The sequence below is a fragment of the Euleptes europaea genome, chromosome 10 (genome assembly GCF_029931775.1).
Source record: "Euleptes europaea isolate rEulEur1 chromosome 10, rEulEur1.hap1, whole genome shotgun sequence".
In the NCBI taxonomy this organism is placed as follows: Eukaryota; Metazoa; Chordata; class Lepidosauria; order Squamata; family Sphaerodactylidae; genus Euleptes; species Euleptes europaea.
Genome location: NC_079321.1, coordinates 16,163,179 through 16,190,782, shown reverse-complemented (window position 1 = coordinate 16,190,782; position 27,604 = coordinate 16,163,179). Strand labels below are relative to the sequence as shown.

At 41.4% G+C, this 27,604-nt stretch overlaps 1 protein-coding gene across 3 annotated transcripts in view; it reads left to right on the top strand.

Annotated features, from left to right (window-relative positions):
* HDAC4 (histone deacetylase 4) overlaps positions 1-27,604 on the top strand; it is a 107,739-nt gene that overhangs the window by 23,051 nt on the left and 57,084 nt on the right. For all 3 annotated transcript variants that reach the window (XM_056856246.1, XM_056856247.1, XM_056856245.1), the window contains exons 3-8: positions 6,355-6,599; positions 10,040-10,190; positions 10,860-10,980; positions 11,698-11,819; positions 18,664-18,795; positions 19,717-19,829. In XM_056856246.1, coding sequence (XP_056712224.1) covers positions 6,355-6,599; positions 10,040-10,190; positions 10,860-10,980; positions 11,698-11,819; positions 18,664-18,795; positions 19,717-19,829 — 884 coding nt within the window. The remainder of the gene's footprint in view (positions 1-6,354; positions 6,600-10,039; positions 10,191-10,859; positions 10,981-11,697; positions 11,820-18,663; positions 18,796-19,716; positions 19,830-27,604) is intronic.

The window sequence follows — 27,604 nt, the reverse complement described above, 5'->3', positions numbered from 1 at the left end:
AGTGCTCCCTTATGCACAGTGCCCTTTCTGTGATGTTCCCACAACCAAATTGTCCATCTCTGTGTTCTAACTGTGTGATGTATGGGCAGAGAGGTTGCACGCACCCCATGGCGCACACACTATGGGTGTTGATGTTGGGATTTATATAGTTCTTGGGAAGGCAGTTATTTGCTCCTCTGAGGAACTGTAGGGGTTATTCAGTATCCTAAACTGCACCAAGGCTTAGGGTTGGATTGGGAGGCAAGAGGGAACTTTATTTCCCCCACTGAATTGTCCTCAATTAGATGTTTTTCAGCTATGTAGGATTTTCAGTGGCATAGCATTGCAGAAGTGTCAAGGATGTGCCTGGGCCTGGGGGAGCTTAGGAAAGCCACTGAAAGTCCTGGTCTGTCCACAAGATACCACGGATGTTGGCCAGTTCTTATGCTGTACAGTTCCATGCTGGAGTAGGGGATTGTGCTAGCACAGTGTGGATGGAGCTTGCTGCAGGTACAGTGGCTTATTTTTGCAATATTCTGGTATAAGGTTCAGTTGCTAATGTAAATCCTTATCAGCTGGGGATTACAATTATGTTAGTAGTTCCTAAAGATGATTAGGAACTGCTCTCAAGCTGAGTCTTAGCGAGAAAGTTCGGCTATAAATAAAATAAATATTAGAAACAAGAAACAAAACAGCCAGTAAATGGAAAAAATAATGGGGGGTTGGTTTGAGAGGATAAGGCATAGTCTTTGTATTGGGCTACAGTTGCTTCCAGTACCCAGTTAAGCCTCCCAACCATTGAGGGCAAGGGAAAGGGGGACCCGGCCATTCTCCACGGCGGGGGGGGGGGGAGAGACAGCGCGCCCGCTCGCCTGCTCTCTCGCGCTCGCTCTCTCTCTCTCAGGTGCGCCTGCTCCGCAGCCCGGCTGCCTGTGCGAGCGGGTGCGAGAGCAGGGGCTCCAAACCAAGTTCAGAGAGCCGCACTCAACGGGCCAAAGAGCCACATGCGGCTCGGGAGCCGCAGTTTGCAGACCCCTGCCGTAGGGTTTTCAAGGCAAGAGTCGTTCTGAGGTGGTTTGCCTGCCTCCGCATCACGGCTCTGGTGTTTCTTGGAGGTTGCTTATCCAAATACTAACCAGGGCTGACCCTGTGTAGCTTCTGGGGTATTTTTCAGAGTGGATTTTGCTTCGGTTTTGAATCGGAGCAAACAATAAACCGATTTAAATAGCTTTTTCATGGCAGCGCAGCTTCCCCCCCCCCCATCCCGAGGCATTTTCGATTTTTCACAGGAGAAACAGTGCACTGCTTACGTCTGCTCCCGCTCATGACTCACCGCTCCAAATCCGCCAAATCCCACCCACTCTTCCCATGATCCTGCCTCGCTCCATTTGCCCCCCCCCCCAGTTTTTCGCACACGCCTACAGCTTGGCCGGGCCGCCCGGCTCCAAGAAGCCGTTATGGCTCTCTTGGAGCTTTTCCATGCCGCCGGCTGGGAAGGAAGTAGGGAAGAGGGCAGGGAGGAAAGAGAATGGCAGCAGCGGCTCCTCTTCCCTCAAGCCAGAATAAGACCCGGGGAGGGAGCCGCGCGCCGAACGGGCCAGCCAAGTTGCCGGCTGTTTATGCCTGGGAGGTCTCGCCTTGGATTTGCCGCTCTCTAGATGCACATTTCCCCCATCCGAATTCTCAAAACCCTGCATGGGGCGCAACACCATGGACGCCAGTTGATTTTTGGCTTCCAGCCATCGGAAAAAAATGCAGTTTCTTCAGGTGAGTTAGGATGAGTGTGCTGCCCCAAGAGGGAATACAAGAAATGGGTCAGCCTCTACCAACACAAAGCACATTCACGGCGGCGAGCAAGGCGCAAACCCTGTTCGCCATTGGGCAAGGGGGGGCAAGTGACCTGGACGCGTGATGCGATTGGCTCGAGCACCACAGCAATACAGTGGGACTTTTGAAACAAAGGAAATAACTTGAAATAGGCACACAACGCTGACCACTCCCGTAGCAAGCAACACCTGCTGGCCGCCGCACAAACTGAAACAAAAGGGGCGGTGTCTTCAACCAAGCACGAAACTCCCCCAGCCAATCGCCGTTCTTGGGGGAGGGGTCATGGGCAGTGGCAAATGAACCGAAGCAAAACTTCTTCATGGAATTCTGAGCCAAAAAATGGGCTGTAACAAAAAAGTACGGCACAAAAGAGGTTTCAGTTGATGCAGGCATAATGCGGGTTTTGTTGCTCAATTCAGGAAAACTCGGAGCTGCAATGAATAATCAAAAATTTAAAGCTTCTCAAATCAGATTTTAAACCGCAGCAAAGCTCTGTGAAAAATTCCCCTCTGAGACCTGCCAAGATCAGGTTAGCCTGGGGTTATCCAGGTGAGGGCTCAGTGTGAATATCCCTGTGTGTGTGTGTACCCGTGCATGTGTATAAGTATAACCCTTGATAACTTTATCATTGTTGAAATGATTGGACTTCAGGAATAAAATCTTTTCATAATTTTCATCTAATTTGTATTACTCATTACAACTCTGAATATGGTCTTTGTCCTTTCTCTAGACGTCACGAATCTGATCATACGGATATGTTGTGAGACTTATCCGCTGAAAGCAGTTTTTGCGGCTCTCCGTTAAATATTCATGACAATGTATGCCTTTTCTGTTTCGCTGACATGTTCATTAAGTAAAGAAGATTTTATTGTTTCCCAGCGAATGGTGAGGGTCGGAAGCTCTCATCATTTCTGTTCAGCACTTGAGGCACGTCTGAGGTTTTTTGGTTACTGAAATAGTATGAGTCATGTTTGACACACCATGCTCTGAAAACAATGAATGGGAATGATGTTGATGATTTCTGCAGCTGGCATACTTTCCTACAACTGAAAGCGAATGAGGTAGACTTGTTTGTAACAAATAGTGAAAATATGAATGCTTTCATCAGAAAGTCTTTCATTTGTACTGTGTAACAAAAACTGGTTTGCAGGCAAAATCAGTCATGTGCTAGCAAAGAAAGTCTCTGCATTGGTTGGTGGCATTTTATGCTATAATATTTTAAACCTGTTAGCCAGTGGGGGCCTTTTTTGGGGGGGGGGTAACATACACAGAAATGTTCATGGCTCTTGTTGGCCCCAATCCAGAGAATACTCTTGCTTAATTTTCATTAAAATCAACCATTAAGTTCAATATGAAGTAGGCACGACTTAGAATTTTTGTATGAACTGCTGTCAGTAGTCATACTTTATGTGATAGAACAGTTTTTTACATGTGAGATAAGTTGTTGACTGGTTTCTTTTGATGATTTTGCTTGAAGCTGATCATCGTCATAGAGGGTAAGAGTCATATTATTGCCCAGGAAATGATAGGTCTCTCCCCCTGCAAATAATTACAACTCATATGAAACAGTGCAGGAATCCACATGCATGATTTATTTCTGTTTCAGGCTATTGACCTGCTTTTGCTATTAATAAACATAGGGTCATACAGGAATGAGGTATGCAAGAACACAGTGAAAAAATGAGCCACTCAGCCCCAAGACACCTCTCATGTGGCAAACAGCAGTGGCGGTCGTGCCTTCAAATAAAAATACTCCGGGTGTCATCCGAGATAGAGATTAAAGCTTCAAAACCATCAACAGTAGAATTGCTATTAATTTGCTGTTCCCCCCTTATGCAAGTTGCATAGCATATCAGACACCAAGAATGATTGGTGGGGGAGTGTGCAACCTTCTTTCCCCCTTGCAAGACCATAACTGTGCCCCTCTCAGTGTGCCTCCAAGCCCCCTCCTGGCATTAATAATAAATTCAGCGGCCATTTAAAAAAACTCTGTCCTTAGGATTCCACTTGTAACTTAAAACTTACTGTTAAGATAGCAACAAGAATTTCTTGTGACATTTAAGAAACCCATCAGTACTAAAAAGCAAAGCTGATAAGAAAAATAAAAGTCTCACATGCAAAAATTTACTTGTGGGAAGAGGGGAAGGGGCTGAAGCCTTCAGGAATGAATACTTTTAATAGACATCTGGAAGGCTGATTCTGATGGAGACAGGTGGATCTTGGGAAGGGGGAGTTCGATTAATGGGGGCCATGACAACGAAGACTCTCTTTTACATACCCACCAGCCTTACCTTGTGTGAGGTCAGCACATGGAGAAGGCCAAGCCTGGAAGATGCCAAGTTCATATTGGCTCAGTTGGGCTCTTCTGTATCCTGGTCCAAACCCATTTAGGGCTTTAAAGTTCAAGACCAGCAGTTTGAATTGGAATCAGCTGTAGTGGTATAGAGCAGAGGAGCTGGCACCTCCATTCATCTGTCTCAGTTCCAGTTTTATCCTGATGCTGTTCAGAAAATGTGTAGATTTCTCTACAGATGCATTTCTGTTTGATTGGGGTTTGACATATTAGGTTTCTGCCATTGCAAATTCCTAACCTCAGCTCCCTTCAGCACACAGCTCATGCCAGAAGGGGGTTTGGGGGGGCAGTCTGAGAAGGGCGCAGGTATGGTCTTACAAGAGGAAAAGAAGGTTGCACACTCACCCCACACCATTCCTGTTATTCCTGTTGTCTAATATGCTCTGCAGCTTACATAAGGGGGGAGGCAGCAATGGGAGTTGAGCACAAAGATCACTGGGGCAAATGGGGGTGCACAGTGGTAATGAATAAGAACATAAGCACATAAGAAAGACCATGCTGGATCAGACCAGCAGTCTGTTCACACAGGTGCCAACCAGGTGCTCCTAGGAAGCCCACAAACAAGACAACTGCAGCAGCATTATCCTGCCTGTGTTCCAAAGCTCCTAATATAATAGACATACTCCTCTGATCCTGGAGAGAATAGGTATTCATCATGACTAGTATCCATTTTTACTAATAGCCATGAATAGCCCTATCCTCCATGAACAATCCCAAAGAGGGGAGCCCCAAAATGAAATGGTTCAGGAGCCTTTTGGCCTGGGAACTCTTTAGCCAGAGTGAACTTGTGCTAGCAAAAAGGCAGGTGTAGTCCCGTGAAACTCTATGGAGGAGTTTCACAGGGTTTTTTAAAAATAATATTTTTAACTTGTATTTTCGAGCCAGCAAACTGCCCGACCCAATTACCACCTCCCCCCTCAGGATTACACTGAAATAGACCTTTAGATTGTGGTCTGGAAAGATATTTCACCTTCCACCTTGACGAAGAGTTCTGGAGGTCTAAAACCTTGCACGTTGTGTTGTGCTGTTTACTGATTACCGTATATACCCGTGTATAAGCCGACCTGCATATAAGCCGAGGTGCCTAATTTCTCCCCAAAAATGGGGAAAAATTAGGCACCCGCGTATAAGCCAAGGGTCGGCTTATAACGCCTCCCCCCCCCCCCCCCGCAGGCTTACCTGACTGGGCTCCTGGCGGCGGGAAGTGGTGTGGGCCCGGCGGGGGCGGCCTTCCTGCAGCCGCAGCAGGCCCCCCAGGCCACTCCTGGCAGCGGGAAGCGGCGCGGGGGCTGCGGTGCGGCCTCCCTGCGGCCGCAGGAGGCTTCTGGAGGTCGCTCCCGGCTGGGGAAAGGTGGCGGCGGTAAGTTCCCCCCTCCCTCCTCCCACCTCCCTCCTCCCTCTACCGCAGTGGTTCCCAACCTTTTTTTGACCACTAGGACTTTTTTGTTCGGTGCAGGGACCCCAAGGATCAAAATAAAAATTCAGAGAATTTGAAAATAAACTTTAATCATAACTGTTAGTTAAACATTAAATTTAGAATAATATTTGAATATATATTTTTATAATAGAGAACTTTTAATTGAAAATATTTATTATGGGTTTATAATTTTGTTTCGTGGACCTTAATTTAGTTCTCGCGGACCCCTGGGGGTCCACGGACCCCCGGTTGGGAACCAGTGCTCTACCGTATTGACCCGCGTATAAGCCGAGTTCAGCTTTTTCAGCCCTTTTTTTGGGCTGAAAAACTCAGCTTATACGCGAGTATATACGGTAATATTGCTTGACTAGAATTTTAGTTAGTTAACCTACCAATTGAAAGTAGCAACCTTAATTTTTATTCAAAGTATTAAAAAACCCCAATATGCCTAAGAAAGTACTGATATTTTCAGCATAATGTCTAATCCCTTTCTGTTCGTACAGAGATGATCTATCCTGACATGAGGAACAGGAAGATGTATCATGTTTAATCCTTGTTTATCTGTGAGCATGTATGCAGTATTATCAAAATAAACAGTGCTTCTTGCCTTGTGGTTTTTTTGAGGAAACATACTCGATTCTGGAGAGTTTCACGTGGCGTGCGGTGTCATCTGCATTCCAGAATACCTTTTAAAACAGAATTATGGTACGGTATTCTTGTTTCAACCAACTCACTAGTGGATTGGAGATGGATTGGCCTTTTTGTTTCCATTTAATAGTTGATGTGACCACAGCACTACCTTTGCAAGTTGCACCATCCGTTGTCCCCATGGATCTCCACTTGGACCATCAGTTTTCCATGCCCGTGACAGAGCCTACGTTACGAGAACAGCAGCTCCAACAGGAACTTCTGGCCCTCAAACAAAAGCAGCAGATCCAGAGACAGATCCTCATAGCAGAATTCCAGCGACAGCATGATCAGCTGTCTCGTCAGCATGAAGCTCAGCTGCATGAACATGTAAAGGTGAGCGATGTACCTTAAAACCTGAGTAGCAAAAGTAGGGCCTGTTAACTTAGGAACAGAATTTTTAAGCAGTGATTGACTCATGTTTGGCTTTTTTTGGTGTGTGTGTATTTATTTATGTAACCATTTATATACTGCTTTTCTCCAAAAATGTCCCAATTGCTTACAACAAGAAACAATTATAAATAAACCACTGCATAGCAAATAATTAAAAAAAAGCTAAACAAGTGCATCTTGGGCTCTGCTGGTTGGCTTGATTGACAACAGGCTGTGAACCACAGGCTAAAAGCCATAAGAGCAAGGGCCCTTTGGCTCATGCCCAAGAGCTTGCACCTCTGGCCTCACCCGAGTTTGATAAAATATGTGAGACAGGAAGGGGGAAAGCGATCCTCAGCATAGATGTTATACAGCTGGCAGAGTTCTTCCTTCTGTTGCTCCTTCCCTCTCTTCCTCTAATAGCCTTGTATCTGTAAAAAGTAAATTAAAAATTACTCATTTTCTTTACCTCGCTGGTTGAAATACCTGTCCGTGGTTCAGAAATTGTTTATGGCACTAATTGGTGGTTGGTTCTGATGTGCGCGCCAATGGTGGTATTTTTCAGAAATTGAGAATAGTGTTGTGTGTAGTGATTAAGAGTGCTTGGATCTGGGAGATCTGGTTTTTAATCTCATGGCACCATGAAACCTGCATGGAGACCTTGGGTCAGTCACTCTTTAGCCATCCTAACCTACTTCACAAGATTATTGTGCGGATATAAAGGAGAGAGGAGAGGTGTTCTCTAAATTATTTGGGCAGAATTATAATGTGACTGATACATACATACTTAGACATTGAAAGTCATGGCTGATTGAGTAAGCTTTCCCAAATTTTATAGCCCCACTGTTTTTATTCTCAGAGAGTGTGCTAGTTTCAATTTCTTTCTCCTTTGAGTGTATTTTTGTACCATTTCCTGTTCCTTTATGCCAGTTTTTTTCTTTTTATGCCTTAATGTTATTTTTGCATGTAAGTAGTATAAAATGTCATAGCAAATCATCTAAAAGAAACAAACCTACTAGGGAAGTGGGCCAAATGAAAAGGTTCACAACTGCATCATAAGAAACAAAAAGATAATTCTACCTTTCAGAAGCCCACTAAAGCAGTCGGGAAAACCTCTTATGCACACAATAGTCTTTCCCCAGGAAATATAACTCCTTCTTCTCTAGCAGATAATGAAAAGGAGGAAGGAGAATTTTTTTCCGAAGAAGAACCCGTAGCAGAAGAACAACCAACACGCCTGTTTAATAGGGAGGACTTTCAGTACTTGTTGGCAAAAGCAGTCATGGCTTTAGATCTCTGAGGGATCAAAAGGGGGGAAAGCAAGACCTAAGGGAATCAAAGAAATTCTTCCCAAGGTTACCATACTGAGATAGATCGGTCCCCCTCCCAGAGTACTTTGAAAAACAGGCAAGGGGAGAATGGGCTAAACCCTTGTCCAGCAGGCAGTTCCCTAACGCCACTAAGAGACTTTACTCATTAGCCTCTCACTCTATGGATATGCTGTAAGTCCCACTAGTGGATGCTCCCATTGCGCCACTGCAATCCACAGACTTATTATCGGAGGATGGGATGGAATCCATAAAGGACTCACTAGACAGGAAAGCTGACTGTGCCTCTCGCAAGTCCCACGAGGCCTCGGCGCTAGCAATAACAGCAGCGGCTTTGACAGCTCTCATCTCTAGAGCCTCAATAGTTTGGGTTAGGAACCGAAGCCAGTTAATCCCCAGTGACAACAGATGGGCAACTGAGGGTGTGAGCCGCTTACTCAAGGTGGTCGCTTTCTTAGCAGACGTCTCACTGGATACCATGACTTTTGCAGCCCATTCAATGATGGTGGCAGCCACCACAAGACATGCCTTATGGCTTGAGAGCATGGCAGGCAGACCTTCACTCCCAAGTCTGTAGTGATAGCTTATCCCTTCCAAGGTGGCATACTGTTTGGAGACAGATTGGATAAGATCCTGGTCGAGACAAGAAGGCCATACCTAGACATCTTTGGAAGGATAACAGGAGAACCTTCTCAATGCACTCCTTTTGTTGCCTCCCTGAGCAGCCGGTGGGAATCACCCATAATTCAAGATGCCCTCTGTACCTCAGAGCAGAAGGAATCCTCACGGTAAGTATCCAAGCAGCCATTCCACAGGCTGCTGTGACTGCATATTTGTCAGTCACAAAACTGCCCTGGGATGACTTTTAATGCACAAGAGAAAGAATAGACCAGTCACTTTAAGCACCTCCCTCAGGGAGGCATTGTTAAAATGGTATCTTCAAAGGCAGACAGTCTCTTGCCATTAGATTTGTGTTGTCTCATGTCAGTTATGAAAATGCTGTAATATAGTTCATTCTAAAACCATTTTATTTTCGTCCTTAAATGCATCTGCTGAAAGTTAAAAGTTAAAAGAGAAAGTGCCAAAGCAGGACTACAGCTGAACATCAAGAAAACAAAAGTAATGACTACAGGAGAATTACACAACTTTAAGGTTGACAATGAGGAAATTGAAATTGTTCAAGTCTTTCTATTCCTTGGCTCAACCATCAACCAAAAGGGAGAGTGCAGCCAAGAAATCAGAAGGAGATTGAGACTGGGAAGGGCAGCCATGAAGGAGCTAGAAAAGATTTTGAAGTGTAAGGATGTGTCACTGGCCACTAAGACTAGATTAATTCATGCCATCGTATTCCCTATTACTATGTATGGGTGTGAAAGCTGGACAGTGAAGAAAGCTGATAGGAAGAAAATAGATTCCTTTGAAATGTGGTGTTGTGTTACGGATTCCGTGGACTGCCAAAAAAACAAAACAGTGGGTTATAGATCAAATCAAGCCTGAACTGACCCTAGAAGCTAAAAGGAATAAACTGAGGCTATCGTATTTTGGTCACGTCATGAGACGACAAGAGTCACCGGAAAAGACAGTCATGCTAGGAAAAGTTGAAGGCAGCAGGAAAAGAGGAAGACCCAACAGGAGATGGATTGACTCTATAAAGGAAGCCACAGCCTTCAATTTGCAAGATCTGAGCAAGGCTGTCAAAGATAGGACATTTTGGAGGACTTTCATTCATAGGGTCGCCATGAGTCGGAGGCGACTTGACAGCACTTAACACACAAACAAATGCATCTAACTGAAGTGTGTCTATGAATACGTATCTTCTTGTTTAAGATAACAGAACTGGGTTGTGAAAATATTGTTTCATGTAATTTCAGAAGCATTTAGGTCACAGTGACGAGCCTTCAGTTCCCTGTCCTTTTCTACTAGTTTTGTTGTGACTTTTAAAAAGTTTCTACATCAGTTTATTCACTCCACCCACTATATCCATTTGCTTAGGAGATGGCTACTGGAGTACTGAAAAGATAAATAATTATCTTTATTTATAATTTATTCCCCGCCCCCTTAATCCTGGCCCAACAGCAGCAACAGGAGATTCTGGCAATGAAACATCAGCAGGAGCTCTTGGAACACCAGAGAAAGTTAGAACAGCATCGGCAGGAGCAAGAGTTGGAGAAGCAGCACAGAGAACAGAAACTACAGCAGCTTAAAAACAAAGAGAAAGGAAAAGAAAGTAAGTAGCACAGTAGGCCTGTGTAGTGGTGTGATTTGAATACATTATAATTGTATTGCAGTAGTTTATAATAACAGGCTTGAATTGTCCTGCAAAAGTAAGAAAAGGAAGTACCTTGAGAAGTTTTCTTTGGCTGTAGGATCCAGCCCCAAAATTAGGGAGCCAGGATCGTTTTTCATCACTCAGAGTTTTATATTTTAATGACCATATTTTCTAATTATTCCTACCACACCACCTAATTCTAACCTCTTTACAGGTTCTTCTGATGTTATTAAAGCTACGTAAAAGTATTGTAGTATTTCTCAACCACATACTTCAGCTTCCCTATCTTGACAGAAGCCTCCAAGCCAAGCACGTAAAAAAGTCTGTTCTTAAATGCCTTTGATTAAGAGAGGCTAGAATAGCTTACATAAGTGTTTTCGTCCAAACATAATTGTGCATAAAATCATGTTCATCCTCTCCACCCTTTATAGGAAAAAGATATCTCTGATTAAATTTCCATTTCTAAGCCTCCATGTAACTGTGTGTCTGTTCTCTTAAAAAAACAACCCAGTTTTTTTATTTATAGCCTTTATATTGAAAAGATTTAATTGAAAGCTTTAATTTTGAAGTAAATGTCAAATTAATGCATTGGGTGCTGGTTTATTTTTATTTGGTTTGGTATTTCAGGTGCGGTGGCAAGCACAGAGGTAAAAATGAAGTTACAAGAGTTTGTTTTGAATAAAAAAAAAGCTTTAGCCCAGCGGAATCTCAACCATTGCATTTCCAATGATCCTCGTTTCTGGTATGGGTAAGCAGTCCTTGTTCAGTCTTGGGTTTTGCACAATTCTTGCTAAGGTATTAGTATTAGGGGGTTATATTTAATGTTGTAATTTGCCTTGAGAATGGGATATAAATGTTTCAACCTGCCTTGTTAGGATAACAGGTAATGGATGACAAAATAGTTGCAAGAGAATTACTGGCTATGCATAAGTTCTAAGGGACATTTCATATGCTATACTTTTCCTACATCGCCACCTTAAAAAAGTATGAAATCTGTATGTAATTTATCCTGTGGGAAGATATATATTTTAATTCCACTGTGTATATGCCACAGAATAAACATGGGTGTAGTTATCACTGGGGACCATTTACACAAGTGCTTCCTGCTTTTCTTTAACTGGAATGGCTTTAGGTGCAAGGTTTTCTGTGCCTTATCAAAGTCAGCACCCTCAAAAGCTATAGGGGGAGACATATGAAAAACTGAAGCTCTGCTGTAACAGGGGCAGGACAATGGAAATAGCTGGCAAGTGTGTGTGTGTGTGTGTGTGTGTGTGTGTGTGTGTGTGTGTGTGTGTCTGATGGTAATAGTTGTTTGAGTTGCTGTTTCTTGTCAGGCCATTACAGAAGATTAGAGAGATCTTACCTGTTTTCTAAAGGCAACAGGATAAACTAGGATAGACTTAAGTGTACCCACGGCAGTATATTTAAGCATGATCTTGACCTCAGTAATATCCATTTTCCTTAGGAAAACACAGCACAGTTCTCTTGACCAGAGCTCACCCCCACAAAGTGGAGTATCGGGTACCTATAATCACCCTGTGCTAGGGATGTATGATTCCAAAGATGACTTTCCACTCAGAAAAACAGGTAAATCGTACTTTTTGGTGTTCATGTAAAATACCAAGTATTTTCTTTAAGTTGTATTAGATAAGGCATTGTCTCTGTTCTCTTTTCTGTGTAAGTCTGTTCAGTTATAATAATGGTGAGTTTTTATTAAACAATTAACTTCATTTATACCCTGCTTTTCTTTCCAGTGAGTACCTAAAGCTACTTGTATCATTCTCCTGTCCTCCATTCTATCCTCACAACAACCTGTGATGTAGGTTAGGTTGAGAATCAGTGACTGGCCCAAGACCACCCAACAAACTTCCATCGTAGGGATTCAGGCCTGAGTTTCCCAGATTCCAGTCCAAAACTCTAACCACTACAGAACACTGGCTCACATTCCACTTTTCCAGTGATTAGAGTGGAAGAAAAATATCTAATCCCTGAAAAAACAAACAATAAAGTACACACAAGTTCAGAAACACAAAAAATGTATATTAATGCAAACTTGCCTCTTTGAATACTTTTAATAATGTGATAACAGAATTAAGAAATGCTGCATACCATATAGCCTACATGAAAGGGCAGCAGATTGATATGACACATAAGGTTCTAACGTGGTTTGCTCTTTCCTTAGAAAGAGGAAGACTGATTAGTCAAAATGTTAGAGTAGTATTAGATCTTTTAGAACTTGCGGAATTTAGTACTACACCCTTTGCAATGATATTTTTGGATGCAGAAAAAGCGTTTGATAATGTGAATTGGAAATTTATGAGAAAAGTGTTGGAATATATGGATTTTGGGGGGAAATTTCAATTAGCTATTGGAAAAATTTACACTTATCAAACTGCTAGATTGTTGATTAACGGAAATTTAACATCACAATTTGAAATCCAAAAGGGTACTAGGCAAGGATGTCCTCTGTCACCTTTATTGTTTATTATAACGTTAGAAGTTTTATTGAGAAAGATAAGAAATAATGTAGATATTATAGGTTATAAAATTGGGAGAAATCATTTTAAGGTTAAAGCATATGCAGATGACTTATTTTTTTTTTATAACTAACCCTATTAGTCAGATTGCTGAATGGAATAAAACGGTTGAGGTTTATAGAAAACATGCGGATATTAAAATAAAAATAAAATGAAAATAATGGTTAAGAACATGACATTTTTGCAGCAGCAAGAATTATCAAAAAGTACTGGTTTTACTATTGAACACAAAAGTATTTGGGCATTTGGTTAACTTCAAATAATTTTAATTTATTTAAAAATAATTATGTAAAAATCTGGCAACAAATTAATATAGATTTGAAAAATTGGGAAAAACTACCTTTATCATTATGGGGTAGAATTTCAGTAATTAAAATGGTTGTTTTACCTAAGATGCTTTTTTTATTCCAAAATTTACCAACTATTAGGGGAACTAAAATATTTAAAATTTGGAAAAAAGATACTTTAAACTTCTTGTGGAATAGAGGAAAACATAGGATAGCATATAATAATTTGATTCAACTAAGAGAAACAGGAGGTTTAGGGTTACCAGATCTAAAAATGTATTATGAAGCATCATGTTTCACATGGCTGAAGTCTTGGATTATGTTAGAAAATATTAAAATATTAGAACTAGAAGGTTATAATTTACGTTTTGGATGGCATGCTTATGTATGGTATGAGAAAGAAAAGGTTAATAGAGAATTTAACATTCATATTATTAGAGCCGGACTGTTTCAAATTTGGAAAAAGTATAGAAGGATTTTAGAAAGTAAAACTCCGGGATGGATTAATCCCGTAGAAGCTTACATGAAAAGAGGAACTCATTTGAATTTAGAATTGGATATATATAGAAATATGATTGAATGGAAAGAAGGGAAATGGGTTTTAAAAAGCAGGGAAGAACTTGCTATAAAAGAATGGTTTTTATATTATAGGTTAAGTGATATATTTAATAAAGATAATCAGCTTGGATTTAATAAAAATAAATCTGATTTAGAGAAAATATTAGTAAAAGGAAATAAAGGACTGATTGGTAGAATGTATAAACTATTAATGGTAACTAATTTAGAACAAGAAAGAATTAAACCAGTTATGATTAAATGGATGAAGGAGTTAGGATTTAATATTGACTTGGAAATATGGGAAAATTTATGGAAAAGAGAATTTAAATTTACAATAACCAATGAGATTGTAGAAAATTTATATAAAATGTTTTATAGATGGCATATAACACCAGTGATGATATCTAAAATGAATAGTGGAGATACAGGATTATGTTGGAAATGTGGAAAGGAAAGAGGCACATATATGCATGTATGGTGGTTTTGTAAAAAGATTAAAAAATTTTGGATAAAAGTACTGAGGTAAACGAACAATTTGATCACGGGTAGAGTAAAAAGAAAACCAGTATTCTGTTTATTGGGAATACCACCAAAAAATTTGAGTGATAATGATAGGGTTATTTGCCAGTATAGTTTTGCTGCTGCAAGAATTGTGATAGCCAAAGTCTGGAAGCAAGTGAATAAACCTTCAATTAATATCTGGAGATAGAAATTATGGATGTATATGAGGATGGCCAAATTAACGGAATCCCTATGTGGAAAAGATATGGAAAAGTTCAAACAAACATGGTTTAAGGCCGCCACATATTGGGATAAAATGGCAAAAATGGATTTTATAGCTTTAATTAACGAGTTATAGAAATTATAGTAATTTTATATCTTTGTGTTATTAAAATAATAAAACTGTTAAGACACTTCGGAAGTCGGGTGAAAGGTCACTTTTCTGGTGGGTGGAGGGAGAAGGGGTATCTTTTTGAACTTTGGAATTTAGTAATCAAGATTGTATTAGCTAAGGTATATAGATACCCCTCTGTATTTTGTATTTTATTTTATTTTTTGTTTGTATTTTCTATTTTGTTATGCTTGTAATTTTTTTCTTTTTATGTTAATTTCATTGTATCTATTTTTGTTTATTTTCTGATTTAAAAAAAGCAATTTTTTTTTTTAAGAGCACATAAAGTGTTAGACTTCAGAGGTACGTTGGAAATCATGTAGTCCCAACCCCCTATTGGTTGCAGGAATATGTAAGGACACCATCCTTGGGAGGGAGGTACCTTGTAGCTGCCAGAGCACTTCAGCCAAAATCAGCTTTTTCCTTTGGGGAAACTATTTGGGTTCACTTTCTAAAGATCGGGGAGTGTTTGCTCCATGCATGGCCACAGGAGGTGGTGGTTTTTCTGCCCAAACATAGAAGAAAGTCCATGTCTGGTCCATCACGCCCGCTTGACATGAATCTTCCTGCTTTTTTTTTTTAGTTCCATTCATGACCATTTGGATCTTATCCTTAAGACCATAGGAAAAAGCAGGTGCTAAGAAAAACACTTGCGAACACCATGGAACCCATGAACACTATCTGAGGATCACTGCTTGAGATATTTAACATTGCAGAAGTGATACTGAACCAATATCTGACTGCCGTAGTTAAATGGCGAAGAGTAAACAAGCTGGAACTGAATCCAGTCCAGACATACATGACGTTAGTTGGGAAGGCCGAGGTCCTGAAGGACACGGTGCTCCCCACTTTTGATGGGATGCAGCTGATTCTTGCTGACTTGGTTAAGAGCCTAGGGGTGATACTTTATCCAGCTTTATAGCTGGAAAAGCAAGCCGATGCAACTGCAAAAAAAGGCCTTATATCAACTCCACTTAGCTCAGAAAATGGCCCCGATCTTGACTGCTGATCCAGCTATGTGGATCCATGCTATGGTTACCTTGAGACCAGGCTATTGTAATGCGCACTCCATGGGTCTGCCCTTAAAGACAGCTTAGAAGCTCCAGTTGGTACAGAATGCCACACCATGGCTATTATCAGGTGCTAATCAGAATCAGCGTATTATTCCCTTTGTGTAGACACTCCACTGGTTACTGGGTTCGGTCCAAGGTTGTAGTTATCACCTACAAAGCCCTTAAGAACATAAGAAAGGCCCTGCTGGATCAGACCAAGGCCCATCAAGTCCAGAAGTCTGTTCACACCAACCAGGTGCCTCTAGGAAGTCACAAACAAGACGAGTGCAGCAGCACCATCCTGCCTGTGTTCCACCACACCCAAAATAATAGGCATGCTCTTCAGATACTAGAGAGAATAGGTATGCAGCATGACTAGCATCCATTCTAACTAATAGCCATGAATACCCCTCTCCTCCATGAATATGTCCACTCCCCTCTTAAAGCCCTCCAAGCTGGCAGCCATCACCACATCCTGGGGCAAGGAGTTCCACAATTTAACTGCGCATTGTGTGAAAAAATACTTCCTTTTATCTGTTTTGAATCTCTCACCCTCCAGCTTTAGCAGATGACCCCGTGTTCTAGTATTATGGGAGAGGGAGAAAAACCTCTCCCTGTCCACTCTCTCCAAACCATGCATAATTTTATAGACCTCTATCATGTCTCCCCTCAGCCGCCTTCTTTCCAAGCTAAACAGCCCTAAGCGTCTTAACCGTTCCCCATAGGACAGTTGCTCTAGTCCCCTAATCATTTTGGTTGCTCTTTTCTGCACCTTCTCAAGCTCTGTAATATCCTTTTTTAGGTGTGGTGACCAGAACTGTACACAGTATTCCAAGTGTGGTCTCACCATAGATTTGTACAAGGGCAGTATGATATCAGCAGTTTTATTCCCTATTCCTCGTCTAATTATGGCCAGCATGGAATTTGCCTTTTTTACAGCAGCCGCACACTGGGTTGACATCTTCATTGAGCTGTCCACTACCACTCCAAGATCCCTTTCTTGGTCTGTCGCTGCCAGCACAGATCCCATCAGTGTATATGTGAAGTTGGGATTTTTTGCCCCAATATGCATCACTTTACACTTACTCACATTGAATCTCATTTGCCATTTTAATGCCCATTCTTCCAGTATGCAGAGATCCTTCTGGAGCTGTTCACAGTCCGATTTTGTTTTAACCACCCTAAATAATTTGGTGTCATCTGCAAACTTGGCTACTTCACTGTTTAACCCCAACTCCAGGTCATTGATGAACAGGTTGAAAAGCACCGGTCCCAACACAGATCCCTGAGGCACCCCACTGCTCACATCCCGCCATTGTGAGAACTGACCATTGATTCCTACTCTCCGCTTCCTATTTTTCAGCCAGCTCTCAATCCATAAGAGGATTTGTCCTCTTATCCCATGACTATGAAGTTTGCTTAGCAGTCTTTGGTGGGGGACTTTGTCAAAAGCTTTTTGGAAATCCAAATACACAATATCCACAGGCTCATTCCTGTCCACATGCTTATTGATGCTTTCAAAAAACTCTAGTAGGTTAGTGAGACAGGACCTACCCTTACAGAAGCCATGTTGGGTTTTACCCAGCAGACCTTGCCCTTCGATATGCTTGACAATTCTATCTTTAATAATGCTTTCCACTAATTTACCCAGAACAGACGTTAAGCCAACTGGCCTGTAATTTCCTGGGTCCCCCCTGGAACCTTTTTTATAAATGGGTGTTACATTGGCCATTCTCCAGTCCTCTGGTACAGAGGCTGATCGAAGGGACATAATACATATCTTTGTTAGAAGTTCAGCAATTTCCCATTTGAGTTCTTGAAGAACTCCAGGATGAATACTGTCTGGTCCCTGTGACTTGTTATTTTTTCAGTTTGTCTAGACGTTCTAGGACTTCCTGCCTTGTTACCACTATTTGCCTCTGTTTCTCATTTTCCCCTCTCCAAAATCTCTGTTCAGGAGAAAGAATCTGCCCTGTATCTTCAACAGTGAAGACAGATGAGAAGAATTCATTTTTCAGCAATCGCTTTATCCTCCCTTAGAGTTCCTTTACTCCCATTGTCATCCAATGGCCCAACTGCTTTCCTAGCTGGTTTCCTACTCCTGATATACTTAAAGAATTTCTTATTGTTTATTTTGATGTGTTTAGCAATATGCCCCTCAAAATCTTTTTTTGCATCTCTAATTATCTGCTTGCATTTCCTTTGTGCAAGTTTGTGTTTGCTTCTGTTCGCCTCATTTGGGCAAACCTTCCAGTCTCTGAAGGAAGACTTTTTTTCTCTAATCGCTTCCTTTACCTTACCCGTTAGCCATGGTGGTGACCTCTTGGACTTATTACTACCTTTCCTGACCTGCAGTATACAAGCTAGCTGAGCCTCTAGTAATGTGGACTTGAGTAACCCCCAAGCCTTTTCAAAAGATTTAATCCTCCTAACTGTTCCTTTCAACTTCCTCTTTACCAGTTTTCTCATTTTAGATAAGTTCCCTTAAAGGCATTCGATCCACTTACCTGCAGGAAAGCCTCTCCTGATATGTTCCGCTGCCACAGCCCTGCTCATCTGAGCAAAGCCTTTTGAAGGTACCACCCTGCAAACGGGGGAAATTGGCAACAGCCTGTGCACGCACATTCTCTGTGGTGGCTCCTGCGTTGTGGAACGGTCTTAAGTGAGGCAGTTAGGAAGGCACCCGCACTTCGATCATTTCACAAAACGTACAAAACAGAATTATTCAGGAGGGCATTCTTGTAGAGGGAGCAAAGCTGCAGTGTAATGGATCTGCTCAGAAGGTGATTTTTTACTAGGGATAAAGTCTCTTCTGCTCTGATGGTCTTGTTGCCTTAACAGATATGTTCTCCTGCATAGTTCTCCCCCACCCCCACCCCCGTTCTACAATCCCAACCCAACTGCATTATTTTATTTTACTTGGAATCTTTGCTGTTAGATTCAAATGTATCCTGTAATCTGTTTACTGATTTATTAAAATGTCTCAGTGAGAAAGGTAGAGTTTAAATGGGGAAAAAATAATAGAAGATCAGGACAATGTCACTGCTGTGTTTGTATGAGACAATCACCTTTCTTTTCTCCCACACACCTTTGTTTTCCTTACAGCATCAGAACCCAATCTCAAATTGCGATCCAGATTAAAGCAGAAGGTGGCTGAAAGACGCAGTAGCCCCTTGTTACGAAGAAAAGATGGTCCTGTAGTTACAGCTCATAAGAAGCGGCCCTTAGACGTTACAGGTAGGTTGTAGAGGCAACATTCAATTTAATATTTAAAAATTACAAAGCGAGTGTGTATAGCGTGTAACCTTAACATCAAAATGACTGTTGCCTAATTCTGAGGTGCCAATCATGTTTAGCAGCTTCCAATAAGCTACATTGCTTTTTGGAAGCAGTTAATAATCACAAGATTGTTTCTAAACAGCCCAACAGAACCACCATTGGATAATATTGTATAAAATACTAAATTCTTTCTTTACTTTTGTTAAGCTCCCTCCTATTTTAGACAAAATAGGGCATTTCCAGCAGATGGCATAAAACCTAATAGCACTTTTGCTTGCATTTCTGGTACTTATAATACAAGCCATATTATTTTCTTGTTTTATAATGGGTTAAGTTCGCTTGGTACTAAATTTTAGAGACACTTCCCTTCAAATTTGTACCAATAGGAGCTGTGTTCCAGAATTGTGACTATATCAGTAGAAAATCTCCCTATGTAGATCTCTGTACCAGTTATCCTGTCTGTAGAAGGAAATTTTGCCCCTTTCTATATGTGTGAGCAGGTTTTCATTCATTTTCTTAGTTACATGTTGACATGGAATCATTGATTCTGTTCCGCTTGATGGGCAAAGGTAGCAGTATTATATAATAAAAAATATATTATTTAGTGATATTTATTATCACTAAATATATTTTTCTTCAGTTATCTCTGAAATGCTGCATCTCACAAGATAAACTGTTTAGGAGTATTTGGGTATATATGGATTCATTCTCAATATAAGAGCCGTCAGTGACTGTTAATGACTATCTTGCCACACTTAATTTGCTTTTGGAATACTAACAGAAAATTAAAGGATGGGTTGTTGTTTTTAGCCATAGGAGAATAGTCTTAACGTTGTTGCAAGACAGTTTCTTTAATAAATGCTTCTGAATTTGTTTCAGACTCTGTGTGCAACAGTGCTCCTGGGTCTGGCCCCAGTTCTCCAAACAATAGCTCCAGTAATATAAGTGCTGAGAATGGAATTGCTGGATCAATGGCAAATATTCAAGCAGAGGTATAATCGGTTTCTTTGCTTAATAGTAATATATATGTTTCCACAGTATCACAGCCTTTAATATATGTGCTTCCACAGTATGCCTACCTTACATTATGGAAAGGGAAGTAATTGACTTCAAGATATAAGTTATTTTAAAAAATAGGAATGAAAAAGTGGCATGAAACCTGGTGTTATGTGGAGTTCTAAATAGGAGTGAAATTGAGATTTGCCAACTTCTCGGTTCAGTTTGAGTGTTCATGTTTTGGTTTTACAACCCAGTGAATCTTTGTTTTGACCATTTTCTGCTTTCTTATGTTTAATCCTTTCTGTTAAAATATATGCTTAATCAGGGTTCTGTGCACAAACTGCAGGCAAGGGTGAAATCTTAGCCATAAAAATAGGGCAGAATGATCTTATTTATGAAATTCAGTTTCAAGACAGCACCACAAAACTGATGCTCAACCTGGCAACCCTTCATCACATACTAGAACAAAATTCAACCAGTGAAGGATGTCAAATAGGAAATGTTGCAGTTATATATGAAGAGCTTGATGGGGCTTGGAATGTATTGGAATGTATTGTGTAAATATGTAACATATTTTGTTACCACAATATTATATTGTCGGTTGCTCTTGGGTATGTCGTAATAATGAAATAAAAAGATTAGTAAGTATAAATGGTATAAAAAGAATCAACAACTATGAAAAAGGCTGAGACCACGGCAGTAACTTATCCCTTAATTCTGCTCAGCCAGGTCTGAAGCCTTCTTCCATCCCAAGGGACTTTCTGCCAATGAAAGAGACTCTTCCTTAGGCAGAAGAGTTTTTCCCATCAGAGCAAGGCTGTATGGGCTGTAGGAAGATTTCAAACCTGGCTAAACAAAGTGGTAGGATGCAGGACAGGTACAATATATGGGATACAAAATAAAAGAATGGCAGTATCTTCTCATCCCTAATTTTAAGCAGTGACAGGGTCAATATGATGATATGTTTTTAAAATTTTGTACATAAAGCTTCTATTTTATGGTGGTTCAGTGTGCGGTTTTCTTGTTTTTGTTCAATCTCACATGGGAACTGCATGTGCAGGATTACTGTGGAAAACGCCAGAGCTGATCAGAGCACAAGGCATTCCCACACCATGGTTTGTCCCACCCTTCTGGTCATGTGAGAAGAGGGGGCATCCCTCATTCCTAAGTTCACTACTGCAGAAAGAAGATGCCGTGTAGAACTCTCATCACACAAACTGTGTGTGAGTTCTGAAGAGATTTTTGAAAATACTTCTCCAAGAAAGGATGTGAAGTGTCATGCCTTTCTTTTTGACTCATAGTTGAAAAAGACCTATCCAAAAAAGTTCCCATTGTAAATTTAAAATGGCACAATCTGACAACCTCACTGTGCCCCTATTTTGTCTGCGTGAAGAATATGATGTGACATAACTGTAAACACTTCACACTGAAAGTGAGGAATGAAAGGTCACCCCTGCTTAAGTCAATCCTTTGTCAAAAAGATTTGGTGGGTACAGGTACTACCAATTCCCACACTGGCAATCCTGGTCAACTTTGTTTCCATCAACTTTGAGATCAGAAACAGTACATGTTGCTTTGGATCCAACAGAGGTGAACCAGTCCATTATTTCTACCTCAGGAGGTACTCCCCCAAGTAAAGAAAGGAAATGTTAAGTGCAGACATAGAGACCTATGCAGAACTGATTCAAGACAAAGGAAGACTCCAATACTTCATACTTCCTTAGAAAGTGTGAGTCCCCTAATCAACCCATTTTGGAAAAGGTTTGGGACTTTTTACCAGTTCCAGGGATCTATCACCTCATATCCACAGAAATGAGGATAAAGCAACCATCTTTTTGGTTTCAGAAGAAGAGATTCATGATGATGATATCTTTGCTTGCAAGTCTGAAAATTTCATTCCCCCTTGAATGGAAGAGGACTGCAGCAGACCAACACAGTCATGAGAAGTATGCAACGGAGAAGGGAGCTTTGACTGTCAAAAGCTCATACCCCCAAAATCTCATTGGCCTCTAAAGTGCCACTAGACTCAAATTTAGCTGTTTTACTGCAGATTCTACCTTCCAATTCTCTCTCTTCAGATGTGACAGAATCCCCCATCAGTGGAGCCAGTTCTGTTGGCTGGTAGGATACATAAGGTGTTGTGTCATCTTCAGAATCAGTTTCTTTTGCAAGGCCTGCTCTTGGATTTTAGTATGTAGGAACTGAACTGCTCCATTCTGGAGCTTGTAAAAAAACTTTGAGGGAGTGGGGGCAAACTGATCTATCTAATTATAGACCAAGCTTATAAGTATACATCCGGCTTGCTTAATGTTATGGGAAAGCTTTATGCCAGACATTTCCTTATGAAGCTAGAGGCTTGGGTGGATGGAAATTATTTCTTAGCTTCAGAACAGACTGGTTGAATTTCTGTCAGGGTCTCAGTTTTTTTCCAATAAAAGAGGGGAAAGCTCATTACAATGTTAATATCCTATACGCAATTTCACCTTAGAAGACTACTGAAATTGTTTTTGTTTTTACTGTGAAAATAACCTACTTATGATAAAACTAAGATTGTGATGTTTAGTAGAAGGGCCCGCTTTCATAAATGGACAATGGATGGGAAGCCTTTAGAGCTTTTGGGGATTGTTTTCCATCAGTCAGGCTCCAGGGCAGCCCACATAGATTATGCCAAACAGAATGTGGAAATTCTTAGGTTGTATACCAAAAAAACCACATTCTGGCCCATACTTTGTTTCTGTCTCATAGTGTTTTCTGTGGCTATTTGGTTATCTGCTGTTCAGTTGAATCTGGGCCCAGGTATGGTTTGAGCTCATTGTAATGCAAGACAAATGTGTTCCCACCTAGGAGAGATGAAAGTTTGTATAGTGCCTCTGATAACTTTGCTAATTACAGACCTTTGAGCTTATGCTGCAATTTAGTATTCAAGCCTTTCCTTTTCAGACCAACTCTCTCTCTCTTGATATGTCTGAGCGGTCACACACACGGCATACTGCTCTTTTTGCCTCTGAGTAGCTTTGCTCTGGGGGAGGTTCAATGTTTGCCCTACAGTGCTAAGAATATCAGCCACGGCTGTTAGATATGCTGTAGGGTTGGTATACTTTTTCTGATACCTCTGTTCTGTTGAGCAGTCTGATAGAGAGAGTGATCTCATGCCTAAACATTACCATGACTGCTTCCACACTAGGGAGGTTAACCATGGTGATCAAGTTGCTGGTGCAGTAGTTCTTCAATTCACACTTGAACTAGAGATTCCGCACTGCACAGGGTCAATCCAGTTTTCACTATTATAAGCTGTGTTTTCCCTCTCACAGAAATGTTCAGGGCGCTGCTAGCATATGCAACCACTGTCTCCTTAATACCGCTATCAATGCCATTAGTATCTTGGATGTCAGTTTAGAGTCTGGGCAGGCCAGTATAGGTGAAGTTATTAGTCTTCTCTTTAGCTCCAGGAATGCTTCTTGGCAGGTTGTGGTCCACTGAAGCTGTTATCCATTTTCAGTTAATTTGTGAAATGGTTGGGCAATTACAGCAAAATTATTAGTAAATTTCCTATAATATGAAGCTAGACCCTCAAAGCTTTTCAACAAGCCTCAAGTGATATGCATGATTGATCTGATTTCCATACTGATTGCATCCATGTACCCTTATAGCATTAACATTGTGAAAGAATCAGCCAGGAAAACCATTAGTTGTATTTCCTGGAGACTTCCAAAGATTTCCTAATAACAAAGGAAAACATCGAGTTCACTGTTCCTGTAGTCCAGTGATGGTGAACCTTTTAGAGACTGAGTGTCCAAACTGCAACCCAAAACCCACTTATTTATCGCCAAGTGCCAATACGGCAATTTAACCTGAATACTGAGGTTGTAGTTTAGAAAAAACAACTCATACATTCACATATTTTGCGTTAAAAGAAAAACACAATAACAGAGCTTTCAATGATACAAACAACTTTTTATTGAAAGGTAAAAGTTTGCATTTGGCATGCATCTCTCCAGGACTCGTCCTCTGCTCAGCCACCGGACATTATTGTACATAAGTAAACAATTATACTGTGTCTGAACCTCCTCAAGAAGTGCTTGAAACTGTCGACAATTCAGAGCACGAGCCATGATATAATTCACCATTTTTGTGACATCTTTGAGGACATCGTCAATTTTTTTGAACAATTAATGTGATTTTTGCTGTTGTGTGCATGCTGATAATTTGTCTACCCGTGGCTCATACTTTGTAAGTTTGAGAGCAACACATGCAGCACTCAGGTCATCTGTTAGCCTGTTTCTGGTGTCAGATTTGATATAATTCAAAGCTGAAAACAGCTGCTCACAAGCATAAGATGATCCAAACAAAGTAAGGAAAGCAATCCCAAGTGCTTTCATTGACTTAAAATTATTTGGCAGAGAATTCCACACTTTAAGGATTTCATTTTCAGAACTAACAGTGCTGTCCTTTGGCATCCCTTCTACCTTCTCAAGTCATAGAATTTATTTTTCCAGATAGAGCTTTCTTGAAATTCTATTAGCTCCATTTCCAGATTTTCTAAATCTAACCAGTGTAGGCAGGAAATATCAAGTTCTTCAAATTTGGCTTTATCTAGAGAAGTAAGAAAACACAGGATTTTCTCCATCTTATGGATCTGTAAAAATCTGTTACTAAAATTCACCTTTGCAGCTGCTACAATGCTAGAAAATTCCTTGTAGATTTCCTGATGGCTTGTAGGATTGTCTGCAAATGTTGTAGAATTTTCTAAATGCTTTTTTAGATGGGCGGGGCCCCAAATTGAAGACGGGTGGGGCCCCCGACAAACAGCTGAGCTGCGGCTGAGAGAGAGGGAGGGGCTTGCCCCGGGTGCAAGGAGAAGGAGGGTGCCAGCGCAGGCTTGGGGAGCATGGGCTTGGGGAGAAGGAGCACCGCCCTCAGCGCCCTCACCACGGCAACACAGCACAGCCCTAGGCAGACGCGAAGGGTCCGCACGTGCCCACAGAAAGGGCTCGGCGTGCCGGCTGTGGCACACGTGCCATAGGTTCGCCAACACAGCTGTAGTCCCTTATCCCTGGAAAGCTCATTCCTAGGGCAACAGGGCTTACATGGAGGGGGCTGGAGTGAAATTGCTCCCTCTGATTTATGTGATGTGTTATATTTCACAAAGATATACAGAGTGAAAGAGTAGATACTGTTTTTGTCATTCAACTGGAAATTTCAGTCAAATATGCTGAAAGAGCGGCGCAAATATTAGCCTGCTGGACAAAACAGCTCACAAAATCCACCAGTACACATGCAGCTCGTTGAACAATGCTCAGCTCTTCAGTGTAACAATGGAGGATGTGCAAGCATTTGAAGAGATTGCATAAAGTGCTTAACCTTGCTACAGGTGAGGATGTCTGTTTCAGAATTAAGGGAAGCATATGCAAGATGATGTCTACACAAGAAGCTGACACACTCCGTGCATCCATTGGGGCCCATCTTGTCCTCATCCTGTTGAATATTTATAAGAAACCAGTGGGCAAGATTATCCAGGGGTAAGATGCCACCCATAGGTTAGATGACACCCAGCTCCATTTCTCTCGTAACAGCTGAATTGTGAATGTCCTGATCAGATACCTGGAGAAGGTAATGGAATATTCAAAGATGTTCAGTCCAGACATAATGTTCAGTCCATACATCACTTTGATGCAGACGGTTGCTTGAGGGTTGAGTTGCTCAAAGATTGAGAAGTCAGCCTGTCCAGGAGGAGGTTGCACTTCCTTGAAGAAGTAAGTTATTTGCTTGGTGAAGCTGCTGGATCCTGGTCAAACACATTGTAGCATATTAATTGTTGCTAAAATTATTATGCTCTGGGGTATTTTGAGAATTTGGGTGATGACTCGGTTGAGAACCTTGCAGGAGCCTAGAATGACAGGCCCGCAGGGGCAAATGAAAGGATTACTCCTTGGTTTTGTCTTCCCCTTCCATCAGGATTCTGAGCTGGGTAATTTGAAAAGGATGGGGAGATTACTTGGGTGATGTTGGCAGGAAACTTGTGCTGAATCTGACATAGTATGCTATAAAGCCCTTTGGAAGGCTGGGAGAAAAAAAGGTACCCTTTGGTGATTATTATTGATCATTATTAGTCTTCTTTTGAGAAAAACTTGTACTGGACAAGGGGCTAGTGAGCAGTTAAAGATCAGTGTCCAGTTTGCTGTTTCCATGAAAAGTGGTTGAGCAATTGGTGGCAGAGCAGCTTCGGTGGTCCTGGATGGCACCTCAGCCCTTGATACTTTTCCATCTGTCTTTAGGCCTGATTATGGCACGCAGATACTTTAGCAGTTATGGTGGATGCTCTCTGTCTAGAAGTTGATAAAGGGAATATCTCCCTTCTTGTTCTTTTGGATCTGTCAGCAGCGCTTTACACAATTAACCATACAATTTTATTGAGATCCCTGGAGTGTGTTGTGGGAGTCGGGAGGTCAGCATTCACATGGTATAAGTCCTTCTCTCATGCTGGCAGAGGAAGGTTGCTGTGGAACAGGCTGAACTTGCTTGGTGGAAGGTCTCTTGTGGAGTTCCACAGGGCTCGGTAATATCATTCATGCTGCTCAGCATTCATGTGTGATCATTAATCGAGATCATCTGTAGCTTTGAAGATGGATGTCATTAGTACAAAGATGATGTCCAGCTCTGTATTTCATTCAGTAAGTCTCCCAGAGCTGCCATCTCTTTGCTGGGCCAGTGTTTGGATGCCATGGTCAAGTGGGTGAGAGAGAGCATGCTGAAGCTTAATCCAGACAAGAAGGTTTTAGCAAGGCTGAAGTCTTTGAAGGAATTGTCTTGCCTGTTTTCTATGAGGTTAGTCTTTCCTTGACTGATTCAGTGAGTTGCTTGGTGGTCTTTTGGACAGGTTATCGCAACAGCAAAAACACTTTTTCCAGCTGCATGTTGTGAGGAAGCTGTCTTCATTCTTAGACTTGGCCAGCCATGCCGTGCCGATCCATGCTATGGTATCCTCATGACTGTTAATGCGCTCTATGCCTTTGAATACCACTTGGAAAGCTGCAAACGGTAAAAATGCAGCTTCCCATCTTCTGACTGGGGTAAATCGCTGTGCGCGTATAACACATGTGCTTCATGTCTGTGCATTGATGAATTGTTTGCTTCCAGGTTCAGTTTAAGGTGCTGGTTTTTAATCTTTAAAGCCTTTCCTATCCAGTACCCACATACGTGAAGGGCAGGCTCTCAAAATATGAACGAGTGTGCCCCCTAAGTTCCTCTCAGCAGGGTGTTCAGGTCATTCTTGCCTGTGGGATGGTACAGAATGCCACTGCCTGGTGTTGAGTGTTTTCCATGGCAACTCCAGTACTGAAGTCTGCTCAAAACTATTATCTTTTTCCCAACCCCTTGGCACTCTGAAGGAATTGAAGATGTATTTATTTATTTAGAATATTTATGTGCCACTTTCTCCTGGAACACAGGACTCAAGGTGGCTTACAAGCTTTAAGGTAATAGACAATCTAAGATAAGAGTTTTGGAATACAAGAGATGTCTTCCACCAAGCCTTTCAAAATGAAATCTGAGTTGTTTGCTGGCCTGATGGGATACAAATGTCTTTTCACTAGTTATTGATGTATTTCTCTTTTGTGATACTTTAATTTGTCTTGCTCGATGGATTCTTTCTTGTTGGGTTCAGAAGTCTTAGGTCCTTCTCGGGGGGGAAGAGAGGATACAGACTTTCCCCCCTAATAAATAAAATAAGCACTTCTCTTCTTTAATGCGTAGTTTGAAAGAAACTGAA